Raw genomic sequence first — 26,824 nt, 5'->3', positions numbered from 1 at the left:
AGTCCGTATTTTCTCCTTCCACTCTCGCAGATGAGAGTAATGTCCTTCTCAGTTTGATAGATAGGGTGGACGGAATTTACAGAGCTCCCTTCCTGTCCGCCATCTTGGCTCCACCGCAAATTTTCTTAATGATGTTTCAGTCATGTCTATTGTAGTCTGTTTCTTCTGCAAACTATTTATGCATCTATGTCTTTAGCTAACCCTTTCTTTCTTTAAGTGTCCTAAGAGCTTCAGCAGCTCCCTTGCTTAACTTCTTTCCTGGTTATTCTACACTTATGAGAAGTATTTCCTCCACAGTCTCTAGATCTTTAGATATATTAAAAATAATTCCTTTGGTTTTTTAGAGATCCTTTTGTCTATAATTTGAACAACAGGACTTCCACAGCAATGTGACCTCTTTTGACCAGTCCTCCATTTGTACTTCTGTTCTTGTTTGCTCTGGCAATGTCTCTGGTTTTTGCTCCAAGATTTGAAGCTCACAGCTAGAATTCTGCGTTCTTTAAAAAGTCCTCAAGTAAAGCTGTCGTAAGCTCCTCCTTTTCCAATTTTCTCTAAATATGTTGATCTGGAGTTGGCAATCTTTTTCTAAGTTCCTCATTTACTTTTGGATTAGCTGAGATGCGCCAGGCACTGCCTGGTGAGCCGACTCTGGGCACTTGCCCCGAGTTTCTGAGGCCCAACGCATGGCCACCACGTCAGCCAATCGTCACTTGCCTAGAGCCTTCCGAGCCCGGGGCCCGCCCGCCTGGGAAGGTGCGCGAGCCCGCAAGCAATCGGGTGGGGGCCGGGGCCTGCGGGGGAGGAGTTCAGCCGCACACCATGCGCCTGGGCCACGGGGAACTAAGCCCGTAGAAATATCTTAAATAATACTTAAATCGCAGATTTCCCCACTAAAGACAACTTTAGCAAGAAATGTAATATAGCCCAAGAATAGTTTAAATACTAGTCCTATAGGGCGCCTGGGTGGCTCAGTGGGTTAAGCAGCCAACTTCGCTCAGGTCATGATCTCATGGTTTGTGGGTTTGAGCCCCATGTCAGACTCTGTGCTGACAGCTCAGGGCCTGGAGCCTGTTTCAAATTCTGTGTGTCCTTCTCTCTGCCCCTCCCCTGCTCACACTCTGTCTCTCAAAAAATAAACATTAAAAATTAAAAAAAAATACTAGTCCTATATCCTAACATCTTTCTCTTCCTAAAAATACTATTGTCAGATAGCCAACAAGTCTAGTAAGGCAGACCCAGGGGTAGCAGCAAGAAAGTTCCATAGAAAAAAGTACCCTCGTACACTGTTGGTGGGAAGGTAAATTGGTGCAGCCATCGTGGAAAAGGTTCCATAAGATATGGTGGTATGAAGCTTCCTCAAAATATTAATAACAGAATTACTCTATGATCCAATAATTCCACTGAATATTTATCCAAAGAAAATGAAAAAAACTAATTTGAAAAGATATATGTACCCCTATGTTTACTGCAATTATTATTTACCACAGCCAAGACAGGGAGTCAACCCAGGTGCCCAGTGATAGGTGAATGAATAAAAAAGATGTGATATGTATCTATGGTGTATATACACATACAATGGACTATTAACTCAGCCATCAAAAAGAATGAAACCTTGCCATTTGCAACAACACAGATGGACCTAGAAGGAATAATCCCATAAGTGAAATAAGTCATTCAGAGAAAACAAATGCCATAGGATTTCAATCATATGTAGAATTCAAGAAACAAAACAAAGATAAAAAAGAGACAAAAAACCCTCTTAAATTTGGAGAACTGGTAGTTGGCAGAGGGGAGTGGGGAGATGGGACAAATAGAGGAGAATATCTTGATGAGTGATGAGTAATATATAGAATTGTTAAATTACTATATTGTAATACATACACTAATATAAGAGTGTATGTTAATTATACTCAAATTTTAAAAAAAGAAGTTTCATTTATTGTTGTGTGACTATTTTAAAAGCACCTCATCTTTGAAGTCAATTGAAATTCTGACAGAAAGTACCCCATCAGGGCAAAGCTTTAATGTTACTACCAAGGTAAAAGTTTTCCCAACTGATAAAAACTAATTTCACACAAACAGCAAAGGAGCCAGAGGCTTCTTTAACTTTCAAAATGTCTATTACTTTGTTGCTGGTTTTTGAACTTTTTTAATAAAGGAAGATGTTCCTAGGCAAGAACCTCTCCAAACAGGAGTCTCTGAACTGAAGTTATAGCATCTAAATGTTATACTGATAATTTTTTCAGTTCTAAAAAATAACATAGATTTTTTTTTTTAATGTTTATTTTTGAGAGGGGGTGGGGTGTAGAGAGAAAAGGGAGACACAGAATCCGAGGCAGGCTCCAGGGTCTGAGCTGTCAGCACAGTGCCTGGAGCTCAAACAGCAGGACTCAAACTCATCAACTGTGAGATCATGACCTGAGCCAAAGTTGGAGGCCCAAATGACTGAGCCACCTAGGTGCCCCAAAATAACAGTTTTAATTCACCAATAGGTATCAGATGCTTACAATATACAATGACAACTAAACCCTGTAATAACTAAAAGTACTCTTACTCCCCATCTTTTTTCCTCAAAATTTAGTATGCATTCAAGATACCAACTATTCACTGAACACAAATTGTATGCTATTTACTATTCTAGTTCTGATGGATATAATCAAGAAAGACTCTGTCCTTCAAAATTAATACAATCTAGGGGAGAAAAACACAGAATATATACAAATAAATACATTAAATATCATATAGTGATAAGTGTTATGGGGGGGGAAGGCAGGGTAAAGAGGGCAGAGATTCATCATCTTGAGGAATGAGGTTCTATTTTACATAGAGTGGTCAAGGTGGGACTGAGGAGATGCCTGAGCAGAGTTCTAAGGAAGAGGGAAACAGAACTATGAGAATATATGAGCAAGCAAAGACCCTCCGACAAGAGTAATCTTTGGCTTTTTTCAAGGCACTCAAGGTCAGGATAGCTGAGGCACAGAAAGCAAGGACAATGTTAAAAGATGAGCTCAGAGACTAGGACCAGATTATGAAGGACCATAAAACAATGTTTACAGAGCTTTTAGAATTGCCAAACTAATGCTGGGGGGGGGGGGAGCAAAGATGGTGGCATCACAATTTGGGACTTTAGGCCACTTTACAAAGCTGTAATCATCAAGACAGTATGGTACTGGCACAAAAACTGACATCGATCAATGGAACAGAATAAAGAACCCAGAAATGGATCCATAAATGTACGACCAACTCATCTTCGACAAACCAGTAAAGAGTATTGAATGGAAAAAAAGACAGTCTCTTCAGCAAATGATGCTGAGAAAACTGAACAGCAACATGCAGAAGAATGAAACTGGACCACTTTCTTATACTATGCACAAAAATTCAAAATGGTTGAAAAAGACCTAATTTTCTAAAATCCTAGAAAGCAGGCAACAACCTCTCACCTGGCGACAGCAACTTCTTGCTAGACATGCCTCAGAAGGCAAGGGAAACAAAAACAAAAATGAATTATTGGGACTTCATCAAGATAAAAAGTTGCTGCACAGTGAATGAAACAATCAACAAAACTAAAAGGAAACCAACGGAATGGGAGAATATATTTGCAAATGACATATCTGATAAACGGTTAGTATCCAAATATATAAAGAATGTATACAACTTAACACCCCCAAAAATAATGCAATTTAAAAATGGGCAGAGGACATCAATAGACATTTCTCCAGGGGAACCTGGGTGGCTCAGTCAGGTAAGTCTCCGACTTCAGCTCAGGTCATGATCTCACAATCCATGAGTTCAGGGCCCACATCAGGCTTTGTGCTGACAGCTCAGAGCTTGAAGCCTGCTTCAGATTCTGTGTCTCCCTCACTCTGCCCCTCCCCTGCTTATGCTCTGTTTCTGTCTCAAAAATAAACAAAAAAATTGTTTAATAGACAATACTTCAAAGAAGACCTACAGATGGCCAACAGACACATGAAAAGATGCTCAACATCACTTGTCATCAGGGAAATAGAAATCAAAACCACAATGAGATACCACCTCACAACTGTCAGAATGGCTAAAATTAGCAACTCAGGAAACAACAGATGTTGGCAATAATGCAGAGAAAGGGGAACATCTTTGCACTGTTGGTGGGAATGCAAACTGGTGCAGCCACTCTGGAAAACAGTATGGAGGTTCCTCAAAAAATTAAAAATAGAACTACCCTAAGACCCAGCAACTGCACTACTAGATATTTACCCAAAGGATACAAAAATGCTGATTTGAAGGGGAACATGCACCCAAATACTTACAGCAACACGATCAACAATAGCCAAATTACAGGAAAAGCCCAAATGCCATCAGCTGATGAATGATAAAAGATACACACACACACACACACACACACACACACACACACACACACACAGGAATATTTCTCCAGGATCAAAAAAAATGAAATCTTGCCATCTGCAACAATGTGGATGGAACTAAAGTGTATTATGCTAAGTGAAATAAGTCATCAGAAGAAGTCAAATATCATGATTTCACTCATATGTAAAATTTAAGAAACCCAACAAACGAACATAGGGGAAGGGAAGGAAAAATAAGATAAAAAGAGGAAGAGAGGCAAGTCATGAGAGAGTTAAATACGGAGAACAAACCTGGGGGTTAGTAGAGGGGAGGTGGGTACGGGATGTACTAAATGGGTGACGGGCATTAAGGAGGGCAACTGTTAGAATGAGCACTGGGTGTTATATGCAAGTGATGAAATCACTGGGTTCTACTCCTAAAACGAATACTACACTGTATGTTAATTAATTTGAATTTAAATAAATACAGAGTTTTTTACTGTTGATCTGAGTGAAATGGGTACCAGTGAAGTGTAATCTATCTTATGTTAGATCAAATGGACAATGGAAGAAAGTTTGCAAAGGTAGAATCAAGTGACCAATTCAGAGGCTACTGCAAAGAATCCAGGTGAGAGCTAAAAGTGACTAGGACCAGGGTTGTAGCAGAAACCATGGCAAAGAGTGGACTAGCCAATATATTTTAATGAATAAGAATCTGAGGGGCGCCTGGATGGCTCAGTTGGTTAAGACTCCAACTTCGCCTCAGGTCATGATCTCACATACGTGGGTTCAAGCCCCGCGAAAGGCTCTGTGCTGACAGCTCATAGCCTGGAGCTTGCTTCGAATTCTGTGTCTCTCTGCCCCTCCCCCTCTCAGAGCTGGTCTGTCTCAAAAATAAATAAATCATTTTAAAAATAAAAGATTTTGAAATTTCAGGGGTGCCTCGGTGGCTCAGTTGGTTAAGTGTTCAACTTCAGGAAGGGTCATGATCTCACAGATCATGGGACTGAGCCTTATATAGGACTATGCGCTGACACTTTGGATACTCTGTCCCACCCCCATCCCACCCCCAATCTCTGCCCATCCCCTATTCATACTCTCTCCCTCAAATAAACAAACATATTTAAAAATGACCTTGAGATTTCAGAAATCAAATGTAGGATGTGAGAGGGAGGAATCAAGGAGAACTTTATGATTTTGGTCTGAGCAACTTAAAAGAATGGAAGTTCCATTTCCTACATGAGAATGAGAGTGGGAAGATTAGGTTTGGAAAGGATACATATATATTAGAATGTTAAAGAATGAGATGTTTATTCAACAGCCAACGCAGACATCAAATAAGGAGTTAGACACCTAAGTCTAAAGTTCAGGGGAAAGGTCCAAGTTGGAGATAAAAATTTAAGAATTGGAAATCTCTATATACTTGATATTCTCAAGCAACTCCCTGCCATAGAAAATTATAAAGTAGCTTTAAACTATAACTAACCACTATTAAAAAACTTCACAGATGCAAATTAATGGTCAGGTATATTTTATATCTACTGATTAGTCATTCATTCAACAAATAGCACTTTATGCCAGTTGCTATTCATGATTCAGAGTAACATTATAATTCATACATAATCACATACTATTAAAGGTGCTTCAAAATGATTTTTTAAAAATAAATATGGAGGGGCGCCTGGGTGGCTCAGTCGGTTGAGCATCCAGCTTCGGTTCAGGTCATGATCTCACAGTTTGTGGGTTCAAGCCCCGCGTCGAGCTCTGTGCTGACTGCTAGCTCAGAGCCTGGAGCCTGTTTCAGATTCTGTGTCTCCCACTCTCTCTCTCTGATGCTCCCCTGCTCATGCTGTCTCTGTCTCTCAAAAATAAATAAAAAGCAGGAAAAAAAATTAAAATAAATAAATAAATAAATATGGGGTACCTATCCTACTTATTACTAAAGGGGGGGAAGTAAACCAGTGGGGGGAAAAGGTGTTAAGTACAAATACAAGATTTAGTTTTAGAAATATATATCAAATTGTGAACGTTTTAACAAAAGAGTTTCACAAAACATGTTTCTAGAGAGAAATTATAGCAACCCCACAATCATTTATGCTTACAAATGTCCTTTTTTTTTTTAACCACTTATTTACTTTTTTTGGAGAGAGACAGAGCATGAACTGAGGAGGAGCAGAGAGAGGGAGACACCAGAAGCAGGCTCCAGGCTCTGAGCTCTCAAGCCCAGAGTCCGACACAGGACTTGAACTCACAAACCATGAGATCATGATCTGAGTTGAAGTCAGATGCTTAACCAACTGAGCCACCCAGGCGCCCCCTCAAATGTCCTTTTGAAAACAGACTTATTCCATTAAATTCTCTTCTCTATGCATCATGCTAAAATTTTAAGCAGTAAAAGAATTAAAATTAAAAATCTAGGCAGCTCTTTCTGCCCAGAGGTCCTATCTCCATGCTTCAATAAAACAACCTTAATATAAATGAAAATTAAATTAAAACTCTACACTACCCTGCTAAACTAAACCTAGACTGATAAAATTACAGAATGAGAGAATTTACATCAGTGGCCCTTTGATACTGGGCATTTGATATGCCTAAGGATTATTATCACGAGAAATACCCATAGAAACACAATCTAAGTTCAGGGAAACCCTTTTAGAAAATGTATTCCAAAAACCTATCTAATTTCTGAATCTCATCTACCAAGTCCTCATAAATTGGCTAACCTATTGCTGTTAACGATAGGGAAGGTAACCTGTTTTTTCTTTTTAACAGTTTTGTTCCATCTTTGGATAGCTCTGATTTTCAGACAATTTTTCTTAACAATAAGCTTAATTAAACCTTGTCATCTGACCCTACTTCAGAATTTGGACCAGTTAATTCTTTGTTGTGGGGAATTGTCCTATGCACTATGAGATGTTTAATAGCACCCACTAGGCACTAGTAGCATACCCTCTTCCTAGTTGTTAACAACCAAAAATGCCTTCAGATATTACCAAAGCCCAATGAGGGACAAAATCATGCCTCTCACCAGTGAGAACCACTCCCTAGCCCTATCTACTAGGACTAAACAACAATAACAACACTAACATCTGAACAGTTAATACAGGCCAGGGACAATTCTGAGCACTTTACATATATTTTCATTTAATCCTCAAAACCATCCCCAGTTGAGAAAATAGAAGCTTAGCAGCTAAGGAATTCACCTAAAATTAGATACCAAATTAAATGGCAGGTCTGAGATGTAAACTAAGCAGTTCACCTTCTGAGCTCATGCCTTCAACCTCAAGTCTGACTCAAACCAAGTCTAATGTCATTTCCAAAGGGCAAACCCTTCACATATCCGAAATGCCTCTTATAACTAGATTCCTTAATATCAATCCGAGCTGTCCCCAAGACCTCTAATCAGTTACTTAAACTTACAAGATTTCCAACTTCTTCACATCCTTCCTCTGTATGAATATTCATAGAACTAAAGAAACAATACTTTGGTTTAACAGCAGAGTGGCTCTAGCCTTCTTTCCCATTAAGCATGATGACTTTTTTGGCAGGGAGGGTGAGGGAGAAAATGGGATGATGGCAGTAATACCATGTGCAATGCTGTAAAGCCAGGCTAACTTAAGGTGTGTTAGGGTTGTTCAGGTCTTACACAGATGTAAAAAAAATTTTTTTTCATTTTAATTTAGTCCAACAATACAAACTCAGAGAGCATACTGGATCATTTAGTTTATCATGCACTATCCTTCTTTGTTCATGGTCACCTATAAATTTGATCATTTGCCTTTTCCAGATGTACAACGAGACAAAGCCAAGAACAAAGCCACCTTCCAGGATCAATAATCGTGGGTAGGGTCATTCAAAATCAAAACTATGTTAACATAATCAACTTATAGCTAACTCATTTTTCCTTCACCATATACCCAAGGACATAAAAAACGACTTTACAAAAAACTAAGCTTGAGTCCAAATACATGATATTGCTGCTAGTCTAACAACTGCATCAGAAGAAAAAAAAAAATCAAAGTTGCTCTGACCATCTATTTTTAGGAAACCCATTCTGGATCATTTTTAACCTATTTTTCTCCAAGTTAGTCATAAAACTACTCTTTGCATTTTTTGTTCTAAAACCTACTTCTCAAAATTAGAACTAGATTCCCCTATCTTTTAGAACTTCTTGTTTTCTCCTAAAACCTTTAGAAACCACAAATAATATCAATAAGTTTAAAATGTTGTAGGCATTTCCTTTTGTAAATGTTAAGATGTTTCAACTGGCTGAGAAGGTAATCCATTTAACTAGATGCACTCTTTACCTCTATACCCTATTTTTTTTTTTAATGTCCTTCATAGCAATGTTTGCTTTGTTGTTATGTATTATTGGTGGTAGTGGTGGTTTGCTCTTCCTCTTTAAAAGAAAAGCTTCTTAAAAGCTAAGGTTTTTTTTTCCTTCTTTCATTGCCAGGCATTATTATTATAATTCCCTTGATAACCTTTTTAAATGTATTACTACAAGAAACCTTTTGGTTGGTCTTAGCATTTTTTTTTTAATGTCTCAGCTCATCTGGGTTCCCGTTTTCCTTATTTTTATAAAGATTTATTTTTTTATAAACTTTATCATGACAATCTTAGCTATTTGCTATTTTTAAAGTAGTGCATATCTTTAAGGAGTTTATTGTGTAATCACACTAAGGATCTTTTTGTCTGAAAAATATCAAAATTATATTTTGATGTCCTTAGACATTCTTCCTTTTTAAGAGAAATTTATCCTATAGAATCATGTTGATCTTTTCTCTAATCAAAAGTTAGGAAAACTCAAATTGGCAAGTTAACAAATTATATACACACAAAACACTATGCAGTTCTTTATAATTATGCTATGGAAGACTATTTTGTGACACAGGGGATGTTCATGGTTAAGTATTTTTTAAAAGGGTTATATAACAGTATATACAGTAGTAATAATTCAAAACCACTTTCAAATATATGTGATTTTATATTTTTATATATTCACAAAAAAGGTCATATGCAAAAATATTTAAGTACTATTTCTTTTGATCACAGCATAACATTTTTGTTTTCTTTTATGTGCTTTCTGTATTTATAAATTCATGCAATGAATATGTATCACTTTTACAATAACACAGGCATTACTATTTTAAAAGAACCAACAAAACCAGAGAAAATATTCTATAAAGTATAAGACAAAAAGGTCTAGCTTGAGATTTCTGCTTTTATAACTATTTCTAAAACAAGCTTAGAAAAACATTTCTGGACACCAAACCACAAAAAAAGCCAATACAAGATACCACTAGTTAGCCTAAATATATAAGTATGAGAGCCATAAAGATGACCATTCAAACTTTTAGAAATTAAACAGGGAAAATCACAAGGATTTTCCATCATTTCAAGGAAAGGCTGTTATGAACCATTTAGAACCATTAATAATTTTAAAATGTATATGTCCAGTCCCTCCAAAACCCACCAAAAATGAAGGGTCAGTAGGCTAGGAATAATGAGGACAAAAGAACAAAATAAATCAAATTGTTTAACACTGAGCTAAAAGTTCCAAATAAAAATAAAGTAAGCAATGTCATCTGTTAAGATTGAATATCTCATAGCAACAACAATTATCTTTACTTATAAATTCTGTCTGGTTGAAAATCAACTTGCAATAATCCAAAAACTTATCTGATTTACTCTCTATTTCAATGGCAGCATCTAGATCATCTATTCAGAGTCTACGCTCTAAAAGACTAGGAAAAAAGTCATTTTAACCAATTAAAACTTATCATTCAAATGTATTCAGTTTTGTCAAATACTACTACATGTAAGTGGGTCAACTAATAATTCATCCAAAAGTAAAAATACATCTACCCCGTTAAGAAATTATTTCAATTATTTCATTTATATGCCTTGAATTTAATTTTCAAACATATTAAAAATATTTTAAATTGCCTTTCCTTAAATTTTTTATATTCATAAAAAACAATACCAAATATAATGCATTCAAGTTACATGAAGATTCTACTAACACTTTAAACAACTTAAAAAACAAAGCATCAAACCCATGAAAACAAAAAACACACTCCATTTATTTTTAAATAACTTGCCATTAAGCTGACAATCAAGACATATGATCTTTTTCATCCAGAAAAGTAAATGATCATAATGAAACAAAGGCCAAACATCTTTCTCAATCTTTCATATTTATAGATGTACAGAATTATAGTGATATCATGTAATAAATTAATACACACCTTGCTTTAGTATATGCCAAGGTAGACACACAAAAACAAGAAAAAAATTCTGAAATCAGAGTATATAGGGACTCTGCTTTTTCAAACAATGCAGCACTGAAAGCCAGGTCAGCATCCTTGGGCATTACTAGGAAACTTTAGCACATCTGATATTTCCATCATCTTCAAGATTCTTCTGAACAATCAGAAATATGCAGGCTCCCCCTACCTCGCCTGTCCACAGACTTCCTCTAGCTTTCCTCCCTCTACTATGTAATAATGCTACTGCGGTTATTTAGGCTCCAAATGTTCAGAGACACAACCCCCTCTATGTATTAATTCAGTTCATTTTCTCACAGACACTGACTCAGCCGTGGGTTGTGCAGCACTGACGTTTCTAACCAAACAGCATCGTGTGAGCTGTGATCATCCCATTTCTCCATCGCTGTGCAGTGATTGGATATTGTAATTGATAGACAGGCTGAAGAAAACTCAGGAGAGGAGGGCTTAGTGATATGTAGCTATGTTGCCAAATGCCATCTGTAATGCTAATTCTAGCTCTGCCAGCTTGCCAGGTTTTAGAACACTAGGATGCAGCTAACTTTCTTTTTTCCTTTCAATATTTTATTATGTATTCATTCTGGGCAGTAAAGCTTCTCTTTAAAAACAAAGGAAAGATATTATTTGTACTTTAAGAATCCACTCAAGAACTATTCTTTAAAGCAACCAAACTTTTCCATTACTAAACTACTGCTGAGACTACAAAGTGACTTAAAAAGGAAACTGTAAAGCTCAATCTTCACGCAGTCTCAGAAGAAGTGAGCATGCGTACTTGTATGTGGAATGAAACCTTGCAGTAAAGTCTAATATTGAATGTTATGATACGTTTATCTTTAGTAACCTGAGCAGACTGCAGATCTGAGTTTTAAATAGTTGTATTTAACCCAATTCAAATATTCAAGAGCCTTTAGGCATATTGTCAATCTAGCCATTTTAATATTAGTTGTACAGAAAAGATGTTCTTTTCCCTCTTTAAATACAAAAACTATAATTTATAAAGAAAGTTGTTGCAATTCAGGCCAAACACACTTCAGCTGAAGTGATCTTTAACCTTTCAGCAAGCTACAAACTCCTCTATACACGTATTAACTACACACTACTCAAAAAGAAATAAAGTTCAGTAATTTATTAACTCCTTTATTTGCGTGTACTTGCTTAAGCCAGAGGGAACATGGACATCCTGAAGTACATCTGTGTTGAGATTAGCTTCCTTGTCTTGTCTTTTATATCACAGTGCTATATACACCAAATCTATATGCAAAAGAAAATTCAGAAAAGAAAGTAACTTAAAGTTTATTAGATGGAAATGAAACCACAAGCCAATACCCACTAAATCCTCAAACCTCACGAGTAAGCACACATATATAGTAATAGAATTCAAGAAATTTATTTTTACACTTGCCAGTAAGGAAAAGTGGGGGAGAAAAAAGACCGAAAACTACAGGCAATTCCAAAAGGTGACTAGAACAAAATATAGGCTTTAACAAGACAACTTTTTAAATTGTGTAAAAACTGAATCAACAAGAAATAAGGCATGCTTATTTCTTTGCTGCTAAAGACTGAATGTTCCCCCCAAAATTCATATGTTAAAATGTATTCCTCCAATGCAACAGTATTTGGAGGCGAGGAGGTAATTAGGTTGAGGACAAAGGCCTCATGAAATGGATTCATTCTTTATTAAAAAAAAAAAAAAAAAAAAAAAAAAAAAAAAAGACCCCAGAGAGATTCCTAGCCCCTTCTATCATGTGAGGACACAGCAAAAAGACAGTTGTCTGATCCTGGGAGTCCTTATCAGACATCAAATGTGCCAGCCCCTACTATTGGACTCTCTAGCTTCCCGAACCATGTGAAATAAATTTGTTGTTCATAAGCCACTTGATCTACAGTGTTCTCTTATAGCAGCCTGAACAGACTAAGACATTAACTTTTTATAAATTTAAATCCCCAACTCTGTTTGAGGTGGCAACATGCCCATCTATATTTCTTAGCCTCTATGATCCAGAGATGACCATATGACATAATTGTAGCCAATGATTTATAAGCAGATGCTTGCTGGAAATTTCTGAGAAATTTAATTTCCTAATATAAATGAAACCCCTCTCCCATTGTCCCCTTCTCCCTTCTACCTCATTCTTGTCTGGAAGGTGGACATGATGGCTAGAACCATCTTGCAATCATGAGAAAAGCTAAGAATATCAGAGATTTTTGATTCTAGCATACCTACACCACTAAATCCACCTCAAGCCCTACCTGTGAAGAAAGAAAATAAACCTCTAACTTAAGCCAGTCTTCAGTTGGGCTTTCTTTCACTTAAATATCCCTAAATACACAAGATCAAAAAAAGGATGAGAGTAGGTTGAAGCATAAATGAAACCCAACTGGTCATGAGTTGATATAACCTGAAGCTGAGAGATGTGTACAGAGGGGTTTATTATATCGTTTTCTCTACTTTACATATATTTAAAACGTACCATAATAAGTTATGGAAAATTTTAAAAATAAAAAGAATGAGAAGTTTGTTTATAAATTTTAGCTTTGCCATTTAGAATTTGGATGGTCTTAGGCAAGTTTATTAACCTCATTTTTTTTCACCTGTCAAAGGGGGACGGTAATACTATTCATAGAGCTCCACCTTCAAACCTAGCCAAGGTTATCTACAGAAAGTCCCTGGCAGGAATGTCCTCCTCAATCTACCTAATCATCCAAGGATTAATTCAAGTCTCATTTTCACCTACTTAAGGTAAGATGATACTGAATCCTCTGAACTCTTATTTTACTGCAACTCGCTACCACAGCTCAGTGCCCTGCTGTCCTCTAATTGTTTCACATGTGGATATTAAAGCATTCCAGGCTGGTACCCTGACAAAGTTTGTTTGTTTGTTTTCTTAGTTTATTTTATTTATTTTGCCAGAGTGCATGCACACACATGCATGTGAGGGAGGGGCAAAGAGAGGGAGAAAGAAAATCCCCAATGTGGGGCTTGATCTCACAAACCCCGAAATCATGACCTGAGCAGAACAAGTGAGCCACCCAGGCAACCTGATCCCTGACAAACTTCGGCATCTCTCCTGCACTGAGTACCAGTTCTCAACAATATATGCTGATTGTTAGTTTTTAAAATCTCCCAATTAATTTAATATTAATTTGACTTTTAAAAAGTCAAATTGTATATCCTTTTAAAGTATCCTAAGTCATATGTTCCTAACTGTGTAAGATCAAGAGGTCTCTAAAAGTAAGCTATTTTCCCTTGGACAGAATTTCCATAAATGTGGGTAAAAGAAGCTTAATGTATTGGTATTTCTTTTCTATTCCTCTTTACTATTTTTCACTTAAACAACCAGTATTACTGCAGTCTACCTAAAAAGAGTATCAAAAAGTTACCAATGTCATAGATATCAAGAAGGGCTATATTTGCCATTGAAATAAAATAATGGGAATGAAAAAAGCCCTATTAGTTTTTATAAATTCTCCTCATTGTATACATGTACCTTATATAAAATAAACAATAGCTTATTTTCACCTTGTCACCACTTCATATACAATGCAGTACTGTACATTAGCAAAAAAAAAATATTATAAACTAGAAAGGATAACAAAAAATTCACCTGGAAAATGTACACAACATAGCAGATATAAATAGCCCATACTTAATGAGATAAAATTAATTTCTCTTTAATCTCACAGACAAAATTATCCATGTAAGCAGGATGGAGAAAAAGTACTAGAGCACCAGTTGAAGCACACACACATATGCACCAAAGAAATGAATAAACCAAAAAACACGCATACCATTGCTCTGCACTTATAAATTAGTAAGTCAACTCAACTTTGTCACTCAAGACCTCATCACCTTAAAAGTCCACAATAAAGATAGACATCTTGTCAGGAGTCTTTTTTAAAAAGTACAAATTTCTATTTTCCAGCTATAGTTTATGGTATAAAAGTACCTGAATTATTTCTTTAAAATTGTAAAAAGGGTTTCAAAACAAAAAAAACTACAAAAAGGATTTCAGTATCATGGCATTTTTAAGAAAACTAGTAACAGTTATCTGTGATTAGAATTTTACATTCAGGTTAAGTTAAATGCTTGATAATATTCCCTAAGTAAACAGTCACAAAGCACAATACTCTATAGGAAAGCATGCTTACATACCTGCAATGTGTTGTTTCCGAGCTGCCAATCAACACCGCAGATTATCAGACAATAAAGTGTTCTACATGATGTATTCCTTATTAAGTCACAGCACAAAATCAAACCTTTACATATAATGTATAAATGGGCCGAAATTTTTGAGATGAATTTCATTTAATGCATCAAACTTTAAATGAACCAATAGAGCCATTGCAGAAAGACTGATTTACCCATTAGTATCGAGATGACAACAAATATGACACAACCTGTAAATTATTATATAGAATCTACACAGATGATATACTTAGAACACAAAACAAATCTCAATTAGAGAGTTTTAAAAACAAAGAACTAACCTGTCTTGTCGAGGTTCACAGTTTAATTATAGCATTTATTCACAGGGTCAACTAAGGAAAATTTAACATTACTTAGAAACAGAAACAAAAATTCAAATAAAAACAAATGTAAGAAAATTAAAAGGAAAGAAATGTTTCTGTACAAGTTTTTTAAGGAGGAATGCAAATAATTAATAATAATGTTTAAATAATAAATAATAATGTTAAAAAATATTTTTTTAATAAACCAGCCCCCATCCCCTGCAGGACTTGCCACAACCAAATGCAGTTTGGTTCTGTATAAAAGTCGATGTTACCAGAGCTTTGATATGTGAAATACACACGTTCTACCTACCTTGAATGTTTATAAAGTTTACGAGGTCTACTATGTAACTTCCGATCCCAATTCTCTGGATCACTGGAGTTACCGTCATAAGGATGAGGCCGTCCTGCCATCCCACTTGCAGCTTCCTCACACTACTGCTCTGAAAGCATATGTAGCACCCATAACCTACACGAAAGAGTAGTGTCGGCCTTTAAATCTAGTCCACGCAGAGTAAAATAGTCAACAAGTTTACATGCTTTCTGATACTACTGGGACAGACTTTTAAAGTGATGAACAGGATTATAAAATATCAGACAAACTGCAACAAATGAGATTAAAACAAACACCAGAAGTCTTTTTAGGGACTTTTCATCTGATTCTTCTATTAAATCTGCTTACCCCTATGCAACAGTTTAACAGTGTGCTATTTATGTTTAGCAAATACACTTAACTGCCCTCTGGGTACCTCAAGTTTCCAAACATTAATATAGAACTCAAAAAGGCAAAGCAATTCCACACAAAATGAGTCTTTTGGACAAAATTTCACCTGGAATACATTTCTTAATTACTAAAAGTTTTAAGATGCTTAACAAATCACCTAGTAAAACCAAATAACAAAGCTGTTATTTTCTTAACCAAGTTAACACCCCCTGTATAGAAATTTAGTGTGGGCTCAAAAATTAAACTATGTAAACTTCGTGATTTAGTAGTGATGTGATTCATACACTTCGTGCCTTTTCACACAAGACCTGTGACTTTTTTCTAGTACAGTTATAAAATTATAAGAAAACTAACTTAACAGTAGCTTCACAGAACACCTAAGCTAAATATTTTAAAGTATATTCACTATTCAATTTAATCTTCACACCACCTTACAAGGTGGGCATTATAATCATAACAGAATAGAAAAGTTTCAGTAGTTTAGTAACTTTGCCAAAGGTCACGTGTTGGCAAATGGCAGGATTATAAAGAACAATGAAAATTTATTATACAGAATGAAGTCTTGATCTTGAAAAATGCTCAGGCTGGATTATTTTATTTGGAAACATTAAGTCAAATTTGACTTTCAAAGACTCCAAATACCAAAAGAAAAACTAAATGAGGTTAGACAATCAGAACAAAGTTATCTAATTTGGACCAGAACATAGGTTTCCTGACACCCATTCCTGCATGCTTTCTATACACTTTTCCAAGATGGATTTGATAGAGGCAAGTGAGGGGAGTTGTGCATAAACATTAAATGAAATCCAGATTTGGGGAAATACTGTAGCTTACTTTTATAAAAAATTCCAGTACAATCTCACAAAATAAATGCAAAGATAAATTTACCCTTGAATCTAGGGGCACCTGGATGGCTCAGTCGGTTGAGTGTCCGACTTCAACTCCGGTCATGACTCACGGTTCCTGGGTTCAAGCCCCGCGTCGGGCTCTGTGCTAACAGCTAGCTCAGAGCCTGGAGCCTGCTTCAGATTCTGTGTCTCCCTCGCTCTCTGCCCCTTCCCTGCTTGTGCTCTATCAATAATAAATAAACACTAAAAAAACAAAAGAAAAGACTTAAAAAATTTTTTTGAATCTCAGAGCTCATAAAAAGAAACACTTCCATAAAAAACAAAAGGTTTAAAAAATTCTACTTTAGAGAAACTGTTTTTGCTATTTAATTTTTTTCTTCATAGTTAATTAGTACTTTGTTTCCAAAAACACTTACAATAAGTGAACACTTTAAAAACATGTAAACATGTAGGGAGATCAAGGAGTGAAATAAAAATAACAGAAAAGAAGGGCACCTGGCGGTCTCAGTCAGAACTCCTGATCTCAGGTTCATGAGTTCAAGTGCCACACTGGGTGTAGAGACTACTTAAGTAAGGTTTAAAAAAATAATAATAGAAAACGGGAAGTGGGAGAATTGTACAGGGGCTATTTCAAATTGCTAAGTAAATGCCACACAGTTTATTTGCTGAATGCTCCTGGAAAAGGAAAACTGTTTCTTTAAAGATCACTACATAATTAAAAATCAATCAGATATCAGACCATAAAAACTATAAAACTATTTTGAAAACAAAAAATACCAATCTCACTTCAGTCTTTATGTTTGCAGGCGTGCGGAGGTATCAGTGGTCCCTACTTCTCCGCCATCCTGCCCCGCTCCCAGTCTTTAATAATAAAAACATATTTACTAAAAAAGGAACTCTTTAAAACTTCAATTTGATATTTAGTTATCTGTACAGAAGAAATGAAGCAAAAGAGACATGCAAGAACAAATCAGAGACAAAGCAAAATGTCAGAAAAAAGTGTTCACAGAGTAAGAAACATACAGAAGGTAAAAGAAGTGTCAAGAAAAAACTAACAAAAAGGAAAAATAAAGATGTAGAGAAGCTTAGTAGGTTGTGTAGAATGCGATTTAGAATTTTTTCATTACTTTATAGGTCTTCCAATAAGCGATTTTAGGTATTATCATTTCTTTACAAGAGCATTTTATCTCCTCTTGACTTTTAACTATAGGACACACTCCTCTGGATACCCAAATATGTGCACTGGGGGATGAATGAGGGAGAAAGTGACTAAAAAAAGAACCTCAAAAAATACATAAGGCAAATTCAGATCCACATTTTCCAACATCTTACAGTGCATAGCATGTAGTTAGCAGAAAGGAAATACCAGTGGGTCTTACTAATCAATTCTATTAAAATTAATAAGCATGTATTTTACAGCCAAAGAAAGTAAAGAATTTCAGATGAAAGCTATCAAAAACGTCAACTGGAAAATCATATTTACATTTGTCAATAAAACCTAGGTATCACCAAGTGAAAGACTTCTTCCCAATCCTTAGTCCCAACAGTCAAGACTACAAACATGTTAAAAACAAAGGAAATTCAAGTTGAGATATCTGGAAAAAATATGTTTGCCTACATGTGCTGGTATACTTTTAAATGTTATCAATAAGCTATAGTCAAGACTACAAATAGATAAAAGAAATGACACACATTATACACTATTTTGAAATGTCCAATAATTTCTTCTATTTTAACCAATCTCTGCATCACAATGACATTATATTTTATTTCATTAATTCATTCATTCAAGAACTTACTGAAAACCAAATATGATACACTAAGATTTATAAGATGCTAAATCTAATTGGGCATTATTCCTGTGCTCCAAAACTCACCCTAGTAAAGGAATAAAGCCTCAGTTGATGGCTCCATATACCACTTAATCCTGTGTCTCTCTCCTACCTGCATAATTCTTGCACTATTACCCTAACTCTTGATCTCCATTAAAGCTTGGATGTTCTTTAGGATTCCATCTTCATTTGCTGGGTCCAGGGAGAGAGCAGACCAAAAAACCCTGAGGACCAAACCCTTGAGAACACCAGGTTTTACATACTACACACACTTTTCATTATCTCTATCTGAATTCTTCAATAAGCACCCCAAATTCAACAACGCCAGACTCTATCTCGGCCTCCCACATCAGCTGGTGTCCTCTTTATTCACTAAATCAAGAACCCTGAAGTCATCTTTGACTTCTCATTTCCCAACATCAAGTCTACTCCAAAATTTTCTTTTGATTCCTTCTCTCCCTTTTCATTCATAAGGCTGCTGCCTTCACTTGAACGCTTAACATGTGTCAGTAAGGCTTCTGGTTGACCTCTTCATCACCATTCAGTTCATACTCGCTGCACTGTAATCAAAATTATCTTTCTAAAAACTTTAATGGCTCTCCATTTCTGATCTAAACTCCTTACCATAAAAAGGTCCTTTAAATTAGGGCTCTTGGCTCCTCAGTTTATACTTCATATAAGGAAAACTAAAGTTTACTATCGTATGGATCTTATAATCATCAAACAAATAATTACTGGACTACCAGAAACAAAGTTCTTAGAAAACATGTCACAGTTCATTGCTATTTTTAGGCATGAGAGAAATAATCTTAATTCTAAATAATTTAAATATAATCTGTAGAAGGAGAACAACCTGGCCTATTGGCTAGAGACATGCATTCAGAGACTGACAAGTCAACTATGAAAAAGGCCATTCGATTACTTCTCTTCCCTTGGATAGTACCATTTTAAAAAAGGACAGTGCGGGGCGCCTGGGTGGCTCAGTCGGTTAAGCCTCCGACTTCAGCTCGGGTCAGATCTCACGTTCGTGGGTTCGAGCCCCGTGTCAGGCTCTGTGTTGACAGCTAGCTCAGAGCCTGGAGCCTGCTTCCGGTTCTGTGTCTCCTTCTCTCTCTGCCCCTCCCCCTCTCATGCTCTGTCTCTCTCTGTATCAAAAATAAATAAAACATTTAAAAAAAAAAAGGACAGTGGGAGAACAGACTCTTCAAGACTACAATAACACAAATAAGTGGTCTTTGAGATACTATTTCCAGGTAATATTAATTAATGGCAATGATCCACTGAAGGGTTTTGTTTTTTAAAAAAGGATAATATATGGAGACTTTATTCTGTCCTCACTATGTTATGTATCAATGGATTAGTAACTTTAATTTTCTCCTATTTAAAGCTCAAAACAAGCTAATATTATCATGTTTTATAGATGAAAAGCTCTTAGAGCTATGATTAGAATCCCAGTCTAACAGTAAGCCCATGTGTTTTTTTATTTTACTTTTTTTTTTTTGAGAGAGAGAGCAAGAGCAAGCAAGGGCAGGCGAACAAGTAGGGCAGGGCAGAGAGAGGGAGGGAGGGAGGGAACATCCCAAGCAGGCGCCTGTCAGCACAGAACCTAACTCAGGCTCAAACTCACCTACTGTGAGATCATGACCTGAGCTGAAATCAAGAGTCCATGCTTAATCAACTGAGCCACCCAGGTGCCCCAAGCCAATATTCTTTCTAACATACTAAGCTAGATATACAGAAATTCATACATTTGCTCCCTATTGCCAGAATTTTTTTTTTTAAACCTCAGCCATCTTGTGGCTTTGTTCATCCTACTGAGATCTCATTCTAAATAGTGTCATAATATGAGAACTTTTCTATTAACACCAATAACTGGAGTGGCTGAATACTGCTACAGGTAATTATGAAAGAAAAAGAACAGGTGAGGGGGTGCCTGGGTGGCTCAATTCGTTAAGCCTCAGACTCCTGATTTCGGTTGTCATGGTCTGACGCTTTCTTAGTTCAAGCCCATTGGGCTCTGCACTGACAGTGAGGAGCCTATTGGATTCTCTCTCTCCCCCTCTCTTTCTGTCTCTCCTGCTCCCTCTAAAAATAAATAAACAAACCTTAAAAAAATAATAAAAAGCAGGTGAGAGCAACCTTTTCTAAAGTTTATTTGTTTTGAGAGGTGGAGGGAAAACAAGAGGGAAAGGAACTCCCAAGCAGGCTCCATGTTAACAGCGCAAAGCCCAACATGGGGCTCTATCTCAAGAACATGAAGATCAAGACCTGAGCTGAGCTCGAAAGTCAATGTTTAACTGACTGAGCCATCCAGATGCCCCAAGAAACAACTTTTAAAAGAAAAGTAAACCAGAGAGGTGAAAAGAAACCTGTAAAGGCAGCCAAGTTAAGCAATCGTGTGAGCCTCCTGCAAAAAACAATGATTTAAGCCTGGATAAAAAAATTTTTTTTAATGTTTATTTTTGAAAGAGAGAGACAAAGACAGAGTGTGAGCAGGGGAGAAGCGGAGAGAGAAGGAGGGAGACACAGAATCCAAAGCAGGCTCCAGGCTCTGATCCCAACGCAGTACTTAAACCCACAAACCGGGAGATCATGACCTGAGCTGAATTCTGACGCCTAACTGATTGAGCTACCCAGGCACCATGTAAACCTGGATAAAATATTTTTTAAACTACTGTTTTAAAGCACTGGCAAGAGGTGCCTGGGTGGCTCGGTCAGTTAAGCCTCCAACTTCAGCTCAGGTCAGATCTCACATTCATGGGTTCGAGCCCCGTGTTGGGCTCTGTGCTGACAGCTAGCTCAGAGCCAGGAGCTTGCTTCCGGTTCTGTATCTCCTTCCCTCTCTGCCCCTCCCCCTCTCATGCTCTGTCTATCAAAAATAAATAAAACATTTTAAAAATTATTAAAAAAAAAAAAAGCACTGGCAAATGTCCCAAAGCATGAAGCAGTGAAAGAAGAGCATATTCTGAAAGGGAACAGAATTTTGAGTTCAGATTGAAGTTCTTAAGCTGAGTGCCCTTCCCATCCCCAATAAACATGGTGAAAGAAACCAGCCCGCCATACAGTTCAAAGTAATAGAGAAAACAGTTCAGAGCAAGTGCAGCTGGAAATTTAAGTCAGACATACTGGAAGTGAAAGAACCACACAATGGTATGACCCAAAATCTAAACATGAAGGCTGTTCAGCTACATTACACATGCATGGAGGAGAAACTCCAGGTAGAGGAATTTACCCTTGAAAGCTGCACAGCATAGCTCTATGAGTTTGATGCTTTTAAAACTGAGTGCACTCCCCAACCATACACAGCCCAAGCAGCAGAAAGCTGAAGCTCTTATTGGCTTAGAGTATCAGAGGACAGAAACCACCAGAGGTAGAGAAGCTAGAAATTAAGAGGAACTATCCAGAAGTAGAGGAACCACAGGGAGGGGGAGCTCCAAAATCCAAATGTAATCTAGGCCCAAATTTTTGGCTGACCACCAAACTACACACGTAGGGGAGAACTTTCCTCCACTTACTCCCCAGGAGACCAAACTAAAACCCAAGTAGCTGGAAGAAGTTAAGAACTAAGTACAGATATCGGCTAGCATATATTGCTTGGGAAAGAATGTCTGCAGATTGAGTCCAGGCAAATTAACAGTCCACTAGAACAAAACAAAACAAAACAAACCCACAATGCTCATAAGAACATTACAATCAATGCCCTGGTTTCTGCCAAAAATTATGAGATGCAATTAAATAAAAAAGTAAAACAGCAATCAACAGAAAGTGACTCCAAGTAGGCCCAGATACAGGATTTAGCAAATGACTTCAAACCACATATTTAAAACAATTTAAAGGAATATATTCAAAGAACTACAATAAGGTGGTCTTGATGAATGGCAGAAAGGGATTCTCAACAGAGAAATGAAAATTATCAAAAAATGAAAAATTCAGCTGCAGCTGAAAAGAACAGTACCTAAAATAATAATTTCATAGACTGGGCACAACTGCAGATAAGATGAGAAAATAAAATAAGGAAACTTGAAAACAAGAGGAGTAGAAATTATCCAATCCACAGAATACAGAGAAAGACTAAAAAAGAATGGAAGTATCTGTAAATACAGGTGGGAAAGCATCTCTCGATACAACATATAAGTAATTGGAGTTACTACTGACACACTCAACAAAATGGAATCTCAAAAGCGTCATGGTAAGCTAAAGAAGCCAGACTCAGAGGTTCCATACCAGATGATTCCATTTCTATAACATCCTTGGAAAGATGGGGATACAGACCGGAAGAGCCAGGGACTAGAGCTTGGGGAACTACACAGGGACAGCACAACTTGAGGGGGTTGGGGGTGGTAATGGAACTATTCTATATCTGGATTGCGGTGGTGGCAGTTATGCAACTATATGCCTTTGTCAAAATTCATAAGACCTGTACACCAGAAAGAGAATTTTATTAGATATAAATTTACAAAGAAATTCAAAAAGAAAATGAAAAAATTAGCAGAGATGTTTAATACTTATAATCATCAAACATATCAGCATGACATACTTAAGCCAATTTTTAATCAAAAACCCTAAATCATATTGCCCCCATTACCATCCCAAGGATACTTAATAGCTATCTTCCCACTGCTCACTGCCATAATAACACACATAACTTTTGATCATGAAAACTGGTGGGAACCCTTCTACTTCTACAAGAGTGAGTGACTAAGGCAAAAAAATTTTGGAATCAGATACAACTAGTTGTATGAAGCTTCTTTACCTCCAAGTCCTCAATTTCCTTAAATGTGAAAAAATAAAATAATTCTCATTACCATTATTTTATCTATTACCTATAATTGCCAATCAATTTGATTATAAAAAATAGATAAGTCAGGGAGGGCCTGGGTGACTCAGTTAAGCCTCCGACTCTTGATTCTGGCTCAGGTCATGCCCCTCCCCTGCTCAAGCACGTGCTCTCTCTCTCAAAAAATAAACTTAAAAAAAAAACAGGAAAGCTTATACAGTAACACAGTGCTGGGCACATGGTTGACTTTCTCTAGTAGACTACTGAATGCAAGTTTTGTATTATATTTCATTAGCTCATTTATGACTTTCTATTTGCCTTTTGAGATTACAGAAAACACTGAGAATTCCTAGGTAGCTGCTCAACAATTACCAAGCACCTACAATGTGCTAGATGGTTGAAATAAAAAGATAAAAATGGTATCATCCATGTCCTAGTTCAAAAAAAAAAAAACCAAAACACTAAAATAAGCACAACACAGGAGTACAGGAAGGGATAGGAGTTCTATTCAGTTCCAATTTTCTTTTTTTTTTTTCTATGTTATTTATTTATTTATTTTTGAGAGACAAAGACAGCTAGAGCAGGGGGGAGTGAGAGAGAAAGGAAGACACAGAATCCGAAGCAGGCTCCAGGCTCTGAGCTAGCTGTCAGCACAGAGCCCGATGAGGGGCTCGAACCCACAAACCGTGAGATCATGACCTGAGCCAAAGCCAGACACTTAACCAACTGAGCCACCGAGGAGCCCCACACTTTCAATTTTCTTCATTTCTCCAGGGAACTGACCCTCTCTGTTGTACTTAACATCAAAAATACCTTAGACTTTCCAGGGTCATCAAAGGACCTGGTACTTTGGACAAAATTGCTGATAACACTTTTAGGATCTAAATCAAAACCTTATGTCATTCCTATAGTACTTAGATGAGAACAATTATTTCACTGTTAGCTTAAACTGTAAATTTTAATGTATGGAAGAACAAACCAATCATCCTCGTTTCTAAAACTCCTTCAGTTATTTTTATCATAGTATTCTTGCTGCATCCAAGAAGCTTAAAATTTTTAAATTCTTCTTCCTTTTGGAGATAAAAGCCTCCCTGCTACCTAACTACCTAACAAATTACCACAAACCCAATCGCTTCCAACAATACACATTATTATTTTCTCAGTTTCTGCTGGTCAGGAATCTGGCAGAGTTTAGCTGGGTCCTCTGTAAGGATACAATGAAGGTATCAACCATGAGTAGATCCTCATTTGGAGGCTCAACTAAAGAAGGATCCACTTCCAAGCTTACCGCGACTGTAAGAGTTCATTTCCTCAGAGTAGTAGGATTCAAAACTAATGATGGAGAGACAGCAAACATGCTGGCAAAATGAAGTTTTATAATTAGGGAACATCTCATTACCTTTAACATCTTTTCTGGTTAAAAGGAAATCACAAATTCTGCTCACACACAAGGGCATGAACACCAGCAAGCAAGGATCATAGGAACTAACTTAGAGTCTGTCTGCCATATTAACCAATACATTCCATTTAGGTATGACACTAAAAGCTTAAGATTCTGCTCTGTCCTTCGTTCTAATTATACATACCACTACACTAACATACACATATACCCATAAAGCATACATCTATATTCTCTCCTTGACTTCAAAGATTTGTCACAGCAAAATCCTAGAACCAGTCTAAATGTTCATCAAAAACAAACCGGTTAAAAATCTGCACAATATCATGCAACCAGTAAAAATGAGATAGATAATTTGTATACTAATTAGGAAAACATTTCCAAGATATGTTACACTAAAAAGCAAGGTATAGATGTGCATTATGTACTCCAGTATTTTTTAAAAATTTATATGCAGGGGCACCTGAGTGGTTCAGTTGGTTAAGTACCCAGCTCTTGACTTCAGCTCAAGTCATGATCTCATGGTTTGTGAGTTCCAGACCCACACAGGGCTCTGTCCTGACAGCACGGAGCCTGTTTGGGATTCTGTCTCCCTCTACCCATCCCCCACTTCTCTCTCTGGCAAAATAAATTAAAATAAACTTTAAAAAGAAAAAAGAAATAAAATAATAAAAATATATATGCAAACCAAACACAATGTGCCTAGCTGGCTCGGTCAGTAGAGCATGTGACTCTTGATCTTAGGGTTGTGAGTTCAAGGCCCTTGTTGGGCATAGGGCTTACTATAAAAATAAACAAAATACATATGCAAACACCTATGCATGCATATGTTTTTAAAATCATTATAAATATCACATAAAACTTACGATTAGTTGCCTCTGCAGAAAGGCTGGATTGAGACTTCTCACTATATTCCTTATAGTATCTGACTACAACACATGTGGTTTCCATAATGATAATATTACATTATCTACAATAAAGTATTTGGAGGTGGCTCTGTTACAGAATTACTTGTTTAAGTGTAGTGTTTTTTTCTTGTTTCTGACTGCTTAAATATGGTCAACACATATTGTAGAAGAGGAAAAATACCCTGTGAGTTCTCAACTGAAACCTCTGTAACAAAAGACATTATTAATAGAAGAGGAGCATATAGATTTATTTAATATAAATTTTACATGACACGGGTGCCTTCATAAAGAAATGGACCTGAAGAAATTATTAAAACTGACTGTCCTTATTTAGTTTTTATGTAATGAAGAGTGGAAAGTTGTGGAAAGATCTAACAGGACAAAGAGTATGAGCTAAGTGTAGCAAACGGCCTATTCCTCAGATTCTTCTCTGTATCCCTTCATCTTCAGATATAAGGATAATCCTTTCCTCTGGGTAAAGGAAGATACCTCTCATTCCCAAGTTTTTCAACTTGCTTAAGGGGCAGGTCAGAAAGTCCATCCTATACACGCCATTTCTCAAATTACTTCATCTTAAAATACTCGATATGCCAAAGTACCACATTTTGGGGTCGCATGTCCTAGAGCCCCATCATTATGCATTGGGAGAATGTTTCTGCCAGGTGTCTTCCATTAAACTGTAAGAACCTTGAGGACAAGAACAAAGTATGATTATGTGTGTTGCCACAGCTTAGTACAACTTGTATATAAGCTTTTACAAAATGTTTTAATGTGAAGATGAAAAAAACTGAAAGGCATTTCATTTAACACAATCCACTAGTAAAGGGGAAATACAAATTATGAAGATTTTTGGACAGTCTTTAACTTAGTTATTTGTCTTAAAAAAGAATAGCATCATATAATTAAACCCATGTTTTAGTTATGGTAAGGAGCACCAATCATGTGAATCCTCTCCTCAAATGAGCAAATATTATAATTCAATTTCTAATGCCAACACTTGCTCTCAGGAAATATATACTAAGAAAGTGGGGTTAAAGGAGGAAAAGAATAAGAAATAGCCCTGAAAACATTTTTAACAATATTATCAAACGACCATTAAGTTTCCCCAAAATATTCCTCAAAGCTGCCTGTCAGTTTCACAGAAGGAAGCCCTTTCAATGGTCAAGGCTTATCCTTCTCTGAGTGGCTGCAGTTAAAGTAAGGCAAGTAAAT

The 26,824-nt window shown here is 36.6% G+C and overlaps 1 protein-coding gene across 7 annotated transcripts in view; it reads right to left on the bottom strand.

Annotated features, from left to right (window-relative positions):
- The window catches only part of BTBD10 (BTB domain containing 10), an 89,734-nt gene that overhangs the window by 50,507 nt on the left and 12,403 nt on the right, over nucleotides 1–26,824 (bottom strand). For 2 of the 7 annotated variants that reach the window (XM_029914572.1, XM_029914574.1), the window contains exon 2: nucleotides 15,438–15,593. The exons of 1 other annotated variant lie outside the window; for it this stretch is intronic. In XM_029914572.1, the coding sequence (XP_029770432.1) occupies nucleotides 15,438–15,538 (101 nt within the window). In that variant the 5' untranslated portion in view covers nucleotides 15,539–15,593. Of the gene's footprint in view, nucleotides 1–10,576; nucleotides 10,911–15,103; nucleotides 15,155–15,437; nucleotides 15,594–16,736; nucleotides 16,756–26,824 lie in introns of those variants that run through there. 4 more of the 7 variants (XM_029914573.1, XM_029914576.1, XM_029914570.1 and 1 more) reach the window with 4 other exon arrangements.

Source organism: Suricata suricatta, chromosome 11, assembly GCF_006229205.1.
Source record: "Suricata suricatta isolate VVHF042 chromosome 11, meerkat_22Aug2017_6uvM2_HiC, whole genome shotgun sequence".
NCBI classification, from domain to species: domain Eukaryota; kingdom Metazoa; phylum Chordata; class Mammalia; order Carnivora; family Herpestidae; genus Suricata; species Suricata suricatta.
Note: the sequence above shows the minus strand (reverse complement) of the source record. Positions and strands in the feature narration are given on the sequence as shown.